The sequence below is a fragment of the Monopterus albus genome, unplaced genomic scaffold, assembly GCF_001952655.1.
Source record: "Monopterus albus unplaced genomic scaffold, M_albus_1.0 scaffold26.1, whole genome shotgun sequence".
Classification (NCBI taxonomy): Eukaryota; Metazoa; Chordata; class Actinopteri; order Synbranchiformes; family Synbranchidae; genus Monopterus; species Monopterus albus.
In genome coordinates, this window is record NW_018127906.1 from 2,789,144 (window position 1) to 2,801,613 (window position 12,470).

The 12,470-nt window shown below is 44.9% G+C and overlaps 1 protein-coding gene across 1 annotated transcript in view; it reads left to right on the forward strand.

The window, feature by feature from the left end:
* Window positions 1-1,544: 1,544 nt before the first annotated feature.
* mmp11a (matrix metallopeptidase 11a) overlaps window positions 1,545-12,470 on the forward strand; it is a 22,426-nt gene continuing 11,500 nt past the window's right edge. Inside the window, exon 1 of the mRNA XM_020595316.1 lies at window positions 1,545-1,799. Coding sequence (XP_020450972.1) covers window positions 1,695-1,799 — 105 coding nt within the window. The 5' untranslated portion in view covers window positions 1,545-1,694. The remainder of the gene's footprint in view (window positions 1,800-12,470) is intronic.

Genomic DNA, 12,470 nt, shown 5'->3' on the forward strand with positions numbered 1-12,470 from the left:
ATGATTTAAAATCTGGCTGTTCAGACCAGGTCATAACTCCAGTTGTCTGCGCATGCACCTCTGCCACTAGCTTGCCACTATTACACATTACTAACTTTGTGTCTCCTTTCTCCCGTAGTGTGTCCTCTCTCTCTCTCCCTGTACCTTTCTGCAGGTTGCCCTGGCCCTGGAGCTCTATGTCTCTGACGAGCAGTCACCGGCCACATCGACCTGATCAGTGTTTGATTGTTGTGTCTTGTTGCTTTTCTTCTTTTGTCTCTCCTCTATCCACTCACCCCAACCGGTCGAGGCAGAAGGCCGCCCACCAAGAGCCGGGGTCTGTCGGAGGTTTCTTCCGTTAAAGGGAGTTTTTCCTCCCCACTGTCGCCAAGTGCTTGCTCAAGGGGGATTTGTTGGGTTTTCCCTATGTAATAATATTGATAACAGTAAGGTCTAGACCTTACTTTGTAAAGTGTCCTGAGATGACTTTTGTTGTGATTTGGCGCTATACAAATAAAATTTGATTTGATTTGATTTGTCTTTATCACATACTCTGCTTCTCATAAAATCAACTGTTCACATCCAGTGTGCGCCCTTTGGTTTCAGTTGTCATCATGTCTTTGTATTCATATTTACTGGAACAGTTGGGGAAATATTTGTTTCTGAAGAAGAGCAGAATAACTAGAGTCATCTTAGCATAAAGTACACAGCCAGAATGGTTAGCCTAGCTTAGCAGACTGGAAACAGCTAGCCTGGCTCTGTTCCACCTTCCACCAATGGATGGATTATGACAGAAGGGCCCTGGGGCACGGACATGTAAGAGACTGAAAGAGACGCATGGCGACCACACACCGTGTAGCCCTGTCATTTGTGGTAATTAAATTAAATTCAGTTATGTGGGAGTTTTAGATGTGGTGATGGCTTGGGGTGAATATCCTACGGGCCAAGTCCAGTAATTTTTTATTTCAGTCATTATTTCCCAGTCCAGCCTGTGTGATGTGACCTTATCAAACAAAATAAATGATTTTCCAAATATGGTGAGTTGAGATAAATTTAAGAATAAAGTATTGACATTTACTGTAAACCCCCATCTAAAATGCTATTTTGAAAATCTGCAGTCTAAAAGAAATAAAAGAATGAAAGTAAAAACGATGGTCAGAAGTTTCAGAGTCAGGTGGGAGGCTGGACTGGACCTCAGTATTTCTAATGTCATAGCAGCTACAGCATATTCCTGCTACAGCACTGTTGTTCTTAACACTGGCTGTATTTCCTTTTTTCCTCATAAAAAGCCTTTATATAAATATATGGTGTGTTTTGTGGCCAATCTTTCCTGTAGGTGGTTGTTCCTCTCATAACAGGCTAATCCAATAATATTCAGGTACTGGAGGTTCTAGTACATGCTGTGTCTACGCTGTCCACGTCGTTTAATTTGGAACATTTAATTATATTCTATTTCCACTGTATAAGATAAAAAAACAAAGCCATCATCATCTGAGTTAAGTCCACGGGCAAAGAAAGGGTTAAGAGTCACGTGGTACGGGGGGGTATTATCAGCACTGGGCCGTTAAAAAAGTGTATGGAGAAAAAAAACAGAGAACAAAGAAATCAGTCCATTTAAAGAGAGGTGGCCCCGGACCCCGCAGCCGTGTGATTCCCGGCACAGCTGCGCCAAACCCATCCTGCCTGCGCACCACTGCGGCTCTACGGCGGTGACGATGCGGACTTCTCTGGTCGTGTGCTGCTGCGTCTTTGCGCTGCAATGCTTCCCGAGCACGCTTTGTCTCCCAGTGCGGGGATCCGGCAGGTCCAAAGTGGCACCGGTGAGTTCGAGTTAGCTATTTTTTGCCCAGTTGTACTTGTTGCTGGATGCTCAAAGGAGAAAACTTTCCTCAACAGCTGTTTTAGAAACTATCTGAAGTTTTGGCTCAGAGTGACCCGGTTTGATTTGACACTGTTTTCCACAAAGGTTGATGCTTGTGCATTTTAAAGTAATCTGCAGTGCTGACTTACTCCACTGTCCTGCTGCTCCAAGTAACCCCCACAGCCCCAACACCAACCAGGTCGCTGTTCTTGTGCAGACTTTGGAGCAGAGAGAGTCTAGTAACACCTGACTGCATGAAGAATTAGGTTTAACTCCATCTACACTTTTCTGGAGCTACAAGTGCATCCTATCCCCTTCGCCCACGTGCACGCCATTTCCTCATGAATCATTAAGACCAATGTCACTTGTGTTGTAATTAGGAAAATGGCAGTTTTACACGCGCACAGGAGCTGACCTGTCACCACAGTTAGCCCAGGACAAACTACTACCATCGCTATGCACGTTTTTGTCCGCTCAGCAACTTCTGGAAGCAGACGTGCCTGTGCAGCCGAGCCTGACGCCTTCTCCTCTCCATGCATGCAAGGTGACAGCAGAGTGTTGTGGTTTGGCCTCAGTGCAGCCAAGTCCGATCTCTGGGGAGGAGAAAGACAAAAACACAAAAGTCACTGTCTGCGGGGCAGGACACGGTAATGACTGGTCTGTCGGCATCACCGTGAAAAGAGCTGTCCTCCAGAGACCAGAGTCACCTGCTATGTGGCTGTTTTAGTCCTTTCTGGACTCACTTTGATACAACTCGTTATTATCTCATGCTAAGATTTGTGGTTTTATTACAGCCTCCTATAAACATTCTCTGTTCCATTGCATCATCTTCCCACTTCCTGGAGCAAACACTTAAACTTTAATTCCACAGAGTAGGCTGCTTTAAGCATGCAGGAATGTCCTGTTTACAGGTACACAGTAAAAAGAAGTCATTTATCAGAACAAGAGGCTAAAATAAGCAGTCACTGGGAAGAATGTCGCTACTGAGAAGAGCCTTAAAGTTCCAGAGAAGATGCAAGTGTTTACCCTAAAGGTATTAAACCATTTGTGGTATGTTCCTGAAGCACCAGACACCAGTCCACCACAGAGGAGGTTTGTTGGAGATGCTTACTGTGAAAAGTATTTAAGGGCTTTTCATATTTTCCGTGTCAAATTTTGTCATCTGCCAAACTCCCTGAGGGTCTGCGCTGACCCTGTGCGGACATCCAGGTGCAGCCTGAACCCTGAGTCAGCCGTCCACACTGCGAGCGCGCTGACTGCCCATGTACCAGAGGGACATTGTGCACCATGTGTTGTTGAACAGCTGCACACCCTGTTCTCTTCAACTATTTCATGTTGTTTCCTAAAACAACAATGACAAAAACCTTTCCTTGCTGTCAGGAGGTCACCTCCGCAGTAGTGATGTGTGGATCAATCCTAAAATATTGATACAAAATCCATCCCATGTTAAATGATTGATATCTAAAATCACTAGGCTAATTTGAGGCGAATGTGTATTTGATCTTCATCAGGGGGCACAGTAGACAGTAACCTCGCTGTCACCAGGACAGTCTAAATAATATCCGGTTGATAAGGACGCTGTAAAATGCCGGAGCCACTAAGAATCAGAATAACAAAAATGTGCAGTGTGGATTCTCGCGGTAACAGAGTGGATGCCACACGCGGTTGCCGGGAGTAAACGACAACCAAGATGGTATTACATATAGCCTATGACTTAGAAGTATTTAAGACAAAGTAAAATATCAGTAAAAGTGAAACTACAATACATGTAATAAGCTAAAAGAGTGGATCTAAAAGCCGGTGGAGAGGCCAAGAGTTTGGGGTGTGTTTTGGGTAGACCCATGAGCAAAGTTTGAGGATACTTATCGGTTCCTCTATGGTTATTAACAATATATTACTAAGTTATATTGACTGTTATAATATTTTGCAAAGATATATTAGAATAAATAAAAAGGGCTACAATAAAAGATCTTGATATGTGTGGTTCTAGTGTGTGGTTTTTGCTTAAGGTGCAGAGGGAGTGCTGCAGTTAATATGTGCTAAAGCTCTGTAAAGGAAGCTGTTGCATGTCTTCTTTTGCTGGTCTCAGTGGCAGTGAATCTTCCTCCAGATGGGAGTAGATGGAAGAGGTGGCATGAGATGAATCAGCAACAATCTTTCCAGTGGGCTTTGTGACCCTGCTGCTGTAGTTCTACTACAGCCACTGATCCCTTACACTGTTATGACTATGCAGTGGAATTTGGCCGATTCCTGTGAGGTGGACTCAAACCAGATGATGACTGATGAGGTGAGGATGGACTCGATGATCACTGTGTAGAACCAGATCATCAGGGCCTGTGGCGGATTGTATTTCTTGAGCTGCCACAGAAAGATCATCCTCTGCTGTGCTCTCTTGATGTTAGAGGCCATGTTCCTGTCCCACTTCAAGTTCCTGGGTATGGTGGTAACCAGTAACTTGAATGACTCCACACACAGTGCCTCTTGTCGTGTGTCACTCCAACCGCTCGAGGCAGAAGGCCGCCCACCAAGAGCCGGGGTCTGTCGGAGGTGTCTTCTATTAAAGGGAGGTTTTCTTCCCCACTGTTTTTTTCAATAACAATAGTAGTAGTAGCCCTCTGATAGGCTGGCGACCTTTCCAGGGTGGACCCTGCCTCTTGCCCAAAATCAGCTGGGATTGGCTCCAGCCGCCCCGCGACCCTCGTCAGGATAAGTGGTATAGATGGTGGTTTGATGGGCAGCAGTAGTAGTGCAGTCTAGACCTTACTATGTAAAGTGCCCTGGGATGATCTTTGCTGTGATTTGTTGCTATACAGATAAAATGGAATTGAATTACAAATGAGTGGGTAATTTCACTTCTTCAGGACTCAGATGACAGTGATGAGGGCATCATTTCATGTTCAAGCAGCCGCTGACCTAATCTGGCACAATCATCATCTCAATAGGCAAAAACTTCACATGAACTGATCCTGGCATAAAGATCAGTTAGCATGCTTTGACATTCTGTGCTTGTGCACACATATAATACTTTTAAACAGTTTAATTCAGAGTAATGAGAAGTCATGCTGTCCTACTGTTTTGACAAGTCTTTGTGGACACAGGTGGAAACCAGGCTTTTACACATGAAGCTGCTGTTTTCTTGCAACTCATTATCAGTAGTATGTCGCAGCTGTGATGACAACTTTGTTGTGTCTGCTGGTCTTTTCACCAGGCAGTCTAATCTGTAGTTTTCTCAATTTGTTTTCCCATTGTTGACAAGAGCGTGAGTGATTCCACAGGTCTGGACAGGCCTCGCTCTCTGGCATTCTGTTTTCTCTCCGGAGTGAAGGTGGGGGCCAAAAGCTCAAACCTGAGTCCCCTGATTTACGTTTTGTCTCATCACGCTGTCTACGGGTGAAGTGATTGGTTGGGGCACCATGAGAACACGGGTGGCATCAGCACCAGGCCGAGTTCCCCTGCAGCAGGTCTAGGTCACAGCTGCGCTGGGAACCTGTGAGTGGCTGATTAGACACAACAGGAGGGGACACAGTAACAACACGTGCACTCCGACTTCGTAAAGTCATTGAGGTGCTTTAGTTAGTGGGAGGAAGGGCTTTCAATCCTTCACCAACAAAGTGAGAGGAGCGGCAAGGGCCAGCATCCAACCTATTTCCAGTTCAGGTCCCTAATTTACATAGCAGTGTGCAGGATCCGTGCCAAAGTGTGTGTGTGTGTGTGTGTGTGTGTGTGTGCAAAGCCAGGAAAAGCTACACCAAAAACATAGCTTCATAATACTGTGCACATACATCCCTCGTGCAAATTTCCCTTTATAAAACAAAACCAGCTTGAGAATGTGTGGGCTTTGATGAGCCTCATATTCTATATCAACCAGTGCAAAATGCTTATGATCACTGCTGCACACTACATAATGTTCCTATGGAGAAAGGAGGTAGTGTTACACACCAAATAAACTGGGAGAGGCCAACAGCTGCAGCAGCTTTTCATGCAACAAACAATCAAACAAAATGCTCAGCCATGGAGGTGAAGGCTTTAAATGTTTAGCTGCACAATGTACAGACCATCCAGCAGAGACTCAGGGACACAGACGCCTACTGCTTGTTCTTTGTAGCTGTTTAAACATCTGTACTAACCATAGATGGATTAGGGCCAGTTCATACTTTCCACACCTCTGCTACGGTCCACTGATGTAAACTTCATCATCATCTCAGGTCTCCCTAGACGCTGCGCGGGCGTCTGGGTTCAGCCAAAAAAATGTGTGTGAACTGTCAACTCGACAAAAAGTCCTGACAGCGTGTGTACCAGAACGTGGGCGTACGCGGACAGGAAGTATGAAACTGAACTCATATGCTCCCCCATCTGTACAACAGTATGTGGAATGCATGAACTGGCCTTCACTGAACGGCCCCACAGGGCACACTGTCAGGGCCCCTGGACCAGGGCCTCTGTGTGAAGTGGCGGTCAGCAGCAGCAGCACTCACAAAACAAGTGTCCAGAACTATCAGTAGATGCAAAATAATTAAAATGAGATGAAAAACATCCACAAAGACAGAATACAACAAAATAAATGTGCAAAACGACCACAGAGAGCAAAACAAACTGAAAGAGACACAAACTCTCGTTAGATCTGTGGGATGTTCCAGTGTCTCATAATCCATCCATAATACTGACGCCTACATAGCTGATGAGAACACGCCCTCAGTATCTAAACATAACAAACAGCAATGTTTTAACAAAAAAAATGAGTCAGACAGATGTTTGCTTCATGTTCACAGATGGCGAGTGCAGGTGTTGCTGGGTAAGATGGCTGCAACAGACAGTGTGTCTCGCAGCCCCTCGTAGTTTAGATATTCTCTGTATTAGACTCCAAAATCTACCAGCTCTCTGTTCTCCAGCTCTATAAAGAACTTTAATTCTTGTGTTAATGTGTTTGAGATGAAAAGAAATCAGGAGATTCCGAGTTCACGCTGGGGGAACTGCCACCCCACACATCCTGCCATCATCCCTGTGGCGACCCACTCCTCTGAGCTCGGAGAGTGAGGAGCCACTCAGTAGGTCGACAGTAGGTTCATAATGAATCAGATGTAAACAATAATTAGTGCCTGCTGAGCACAAACACAATATGCTTATCACATTGCTGATATATGATTATAGGCTTGATGAAGTGACTTTAAACCTTTTCTTCTTTCTGTCTGACACAAAACCCCACTGCGACTCCTCAGTAAATAAGAACGCAGCAATTTTACTGTTACGATCCCAAATATGAGCTACAAAGCCTTAGTAAACATCCCCCAGGTGTGACACCAGATGGGGATATGATGCTGCAGTTAATACTGTGGTTTTAGAGTCACCCTGCTCTCCCTTGTGTTACCTGGGTGAACATTCGAGCTGTGTTAACTGTGATGTCCTGACTTCAACCCAGACTTTTTGACTGGGGTCTATCGCCTGTCTCTGAAGCAGCCATCTTTGTCCGTCTCTGCTGAATCAAATAAGGCCAAAAACAGCAAAGCTGCAAAAACAAAAACCTGACATAAAAGGCAGCATCAGCATGATTTGCCTGGTAACTATTACTCCCTTGGGATAATCAACGATGAAATCACCAGTTAGTCACCCTGCGGCCAGACAGACAGAAGATCTGCAAGTCCGAGGTCGGAGGGGAAAGATAAAGGAAGCAGAAGGAAGATAGCAAGGTTATTTGTTGATAGAAGACACTCCCGCCCCATCTGCCACAGTAAATCCTCTGTCTCTGTAAGCAGAGATTCTGTTATTCAGTGAGAGCTCACCCTCCAGACTGAAACTTTAGCTGTCTCAAGTAAACACTCATGTGTGACTGACTTCCTAGCATCCGGATTCACTGTCATTAGGTTTAGAACGTCGCTGATGGACACTTAGACATCATTGACTTCTGGCTTTGACAGTTTTCCTGCTGTAAAACAGATTCTTGTTAGAAGCACTGGTAACATCGCCTGTAGTGGACATGATGCATTTTAAATGTAAATGCATCCTCAGATTGTTGTTTCAGGTCCCATTGGAGCAGTCCAGTTCTACCTCTGATGATGCTTTTTACAGACTATGATAGAACTGAAAAGGCTTTAATCGGGCCTGACAGGTAAAGGCACGTTACTGTAAGGTCCTGGCCGAGGGGCCCTTGTTGCCTGTTATATCCCTCTCTATCTCCCCATGTGTTCTGGCTCTATGTCTGCCACTATCCATCAGTTAACCAACTGATATTCTGTAGTTTTCTCATAGTCAGCAAATCCCATGAAAAGACCAAAAACCAGCGCGTTCCTGCCCAGTCTGTGGCTCTCAGCTCCGAGATGTGACTATTCGAGAACAGAAGCTGAAACAATTAGTTGGTTAATCTATTAGTCACTTGACAGAAAAAAAAAACTATTCTGATCATTTATTAATCTGGCCATTTTTAAAGTAAAAATAATGAAGAACATAAAACATTCTCATGTTCCAATCTGCCTGAGGTGAGGATTTAGTGATAGTCATTAAACTGTTGGACAAAACAAGACAGTGAAAGACATTACCCCGGACATTTCTTCATTCTTTTGTTGTTTATGACAATCACTCGATTACCTGGTATGATACGTAAAGAAAACAATCAGATGTGCACATGTTGGGGACTATTTTCAGCGGCGGATGAATCCACATTTGGTCTCATGTGGTGTGTGGGACTGAGTCAGAACAAACCACAGATGTGTGTGTTCCTGGTGATGAACACACACATCAGCAGAGGCCGAGGAGGAGAGCGCGACATGGGCTGAAGTGAGTTAACAGTCTCTGGGCTCGTTACTGTACATGCAATAAAACCTCAGGCAGTGAAAAGTACACCTGTAACATGAGCATAAACTGCCTGCAGTCTGTCCTCCACCGCTGGGATGTGTCGACCACAGCCAGCGTTTAACATGCAGCTGATTCACATCATATTCATCCTCATCAGACCAGTCAGTGACCCCCTCGTGTCCTGTGGACGGGGGGGCTCTGCCATCCTGGAGGAGACCACTCAGTTATTCACTGACGTAACAGAAATACTTAACTGTACTGTGCTTAATCTTCACCTCTAAGGTTTCCAGTCAAGGGCCTTTGTCCCCGACAGCAGAGGTCATGTGGTTGAAAGTGGACTGGCTTCTTCTGGATCTCTGCAGGGTCTTGGCCATGTCAAGCTGAAGCACAGTGGCCTGGTGGGGGTTTGTTGTTAGACTGCAGAGGCTCCGTGTTCAGACACGTCTCCGTGCTCCCTCTGAATACCTCTGTCAGATCCCCTGCACTGCTGCTCACACAGCTTGTCATGACTGTAACCAGAAGCTAGATGTGTCCATACTTGTAATGGATGCACCCCTCCCCCTCCATCCTCACAGGCTCCTTCACATGTTCCCAGCATGGAGAAGCATCCATGAGGCCTTCATGTCTCATCGCTGACTTCTTGCTCACTCAGCAGAAAGTGACAGACTAATTGTGACACTGTCTCCATTGTTTCCTCTGGAATTACACATGAACACACGAGCATGGCCACAAAACTGAATCACTGACCTGCTATCATCTGCCCTGAGTGGAAACAAACCCTTTAGCTTCAGATTTAAGATAAAAGCACGATGCTGTCACAAGGAAGTGAAGAGAATGGAACAAATATTCCCAGATGAAAAACCTTGGAGAACAAGTTAGAAGCAGCGCAGGCAACAAAACAACTGAACAAATCCTTTTTACAGATTCATTTTTGAGTTCTGAAGTCAACAGATGTCAAAACTATATCACCTACCTTTCACCAAGAGAACAAATTATGTTCAAAGATTTATTTTAATCAGACTTTTAGGTCAAACAACTGGTGATATTTTCATTTACAAGTCCCTCCTACTAACCACTATTAGATAATCCGATAAAACCCTGAACATCTGTCCTTCTTCAGTAAAACAAGAAGTCAAACAGGATCGTCTAGAGCGAGCTCTGTCCTTGTTTTGACTTTAACCCTGAACACTGATGTGGACCCTGTTGGAATCTGGCACACTGAGGATTTTAGTCAGCTGTGGGGTCAGACAGGTCAAACAGACACAGAGGGGGTGTTGAGTTTCGTAATTTAAACACTTTTTTTCCTCTTTGAGTTGGCAGAGGTGGCCCTCCGTGCACCCTCCGTACACTCTCCGCTTCGAATCAGCTATGACCCTGAAAGCCGACACTCCCTCAGCTGTGTGATAGGGAACAGGCAGCTTCGGTCTAAACTGTCTCGTGTGGGACGGAGAAACCACAGACGCCCCTGTGGGCAGGTGACGTGCTTGCCAGCAAAATCACATCGGTTGTATGTTCATATCTGAAAATGACCTGTTTTTCCATTATTCTGACAATGACCAAAGCTGGACTAATGGCCTGGACCCCCAGACCCTGAGGGGTCACAAAAGCCCCAAGTCCACTGCATGATTGTGGTGGCAATAAAGGCACATTTTCAAGGAACAGTCATCACTAAAGTTGTGGCCATGTCTTTTAAAGGAGCCCTATGTCAGAATATAGCTGTGAGACTTTTATATGCTGTGACTGTAACCACAAATGAACTGAAAATAAAGTCTTAAGCCAGCAGAGGAGTCCTGCTGGGCTTAATGGGAACTTGCAGTTTGCTCACATGAGTATCAGAGCCTATAAGATAGAAGAGCTGAGGGGTCAAAATGGCAGCGGGTCATACGACTCGTGTAGTTTCAAATAGTTTCAATTCAGATCCACTGTTTTCTGCAGAGAACAGCAGGATTTATCAGCAAATGACTGGAACTAACAAACTAATTCTGTTCTGTTGGTGAGAATAGCTCAGCTAATTTAGCTAGTTAGCTAGTTAGCTAGGTACCTCAAGTGACCCAGTATTTGAGGGACACAGTCACAAGGTTATAAAACACATTTTGACTCATGTTGCCAACTTAAAATGTCAGTAATATAACTATTGCTATTGATATGAACGTCTTATTTTAGATGAGAGCAGCCAAGTTAATGTAACTCTACGGCGCTGCTGCCAATGTTTGGAACAAATCGGCGTTCCCGTGATCTGCCATTAAAAAGCCACGGTCCTTATAGGGTCAACGGAGACGCTGTCACTCTCCTTCTTAATCCACTCTGGTATGTGCATGTGTATGAGTTCCAAATAAAAGTGAGGTCCACTCATCAAAACATTGCTTTGTAGCACACCTAGTGGAAAACAAACTTCCCAGGGCCCCTTTGACCCAGTAGTGTTGAGGCTAAATTTAACCACAGAGCAGGAAGAGGACTTTTTTGGTAAAGGTCATATGTGCTTTGGAAGACACTGAAAAACAAACAGGATGCACATCAGTGGGTGTGTGTTTATGTCTCAGGGTTTTAATTACTCACTCCCATTTAAACAGTGATTTTAAAGCACGGTCAAATATGTGTTAAAACCCCACCATGTGCATTTATCATTAATTGCCCCCTGCCCCCAGTCAGGTTGTTAAAATCCCAAAATTTCCATAAACAGCGCTGAGTATATGAACTCTGTGCCCTCAGTGGCAGCTACAGGCGGCAAACAATCGCAACAAAGAGCAAACAGACAGAGACTGGTTGGCTGGGTTTGTTTTCCATCAGTTTAACCTTTAGGCTGATACGTTTCAGACTTTTGTTACGCCTTGATAAGAGATGTGTTGTTTATCTGAGGTTCTTGTTGTCAGTTTGATGCAGAGGGGACAATAAGAGCCAGGTTTACTCATTTGTCAGATCTCTAGAAAAAGAGCAGGACAAAGCTGAACAAAAGTTTTTCATCCTCGGGCTCCTTTACAACTTCTTGGAACGCAGTTTAGGCGCCATGGCTCCTTCAGTTCATTCATAACACTAACAAGCCATGTAAAGAAAGCTGCAGGACACGAGCACAAACAGCCGTCACTAATGTGAGTAAGTGCTTTGTGAAATGAAATGAGCAGGTAGAGTCTCTAAACACAGTAGAACCCTGGGGGGGGGGGTTTGTTTGTTTTATGATCCTGATTCTTGACCCATCAGTCACTGGGTTTCTGCAATCTGAGCACATTCCATGAATCCTGCTGGGTTTTGTTCCCTATAACATACAGCACTGCCACAGGTCGAGTCCTGCAGAGCTGAGCAGTTCAGCCTTGTTTAAATACACCAAAAACATGACTAACTTCACGCAGACAAACATCACGTGTTAACTGTTATGCATTTCTTTGTGTGTCACGGGTGTAAAGGGAATAAACGAGGGTTATGACATGTGGAAGACTGGTGCCAAGATATGTGCATTAAAATGCAGAAAAGTTGATACACACTCCCCACGGCTCAAACCCAGAACCTTCTTGCTGTGAGGTGACAGCACTAACCACTGCACTGCTGTGCCGCCCATAAATATTGGATACAACATTTCAAAACAGCAATATCAGCAAACATGAGACTGAGGTCAAAGCTCTTTGCTGGTGTGGCCTTGAAATCCTTGAAGGATTATGTAAGAGAGAAGCTGTGGGAAGATTCAGAGGATGTGATGATGATGATGATGATGATGGTGGTGGAGGTAATTGGGTGCATCTAGCCACAAAGTATTGATAGCGTCTGTTCCCTCAGGTGGTTCTCAACAGCAGTGGAAAAGGAAACGCATGTGACAGGAGCACACCCCAACGTTCCCTGCTGAGCTGCTGATGTG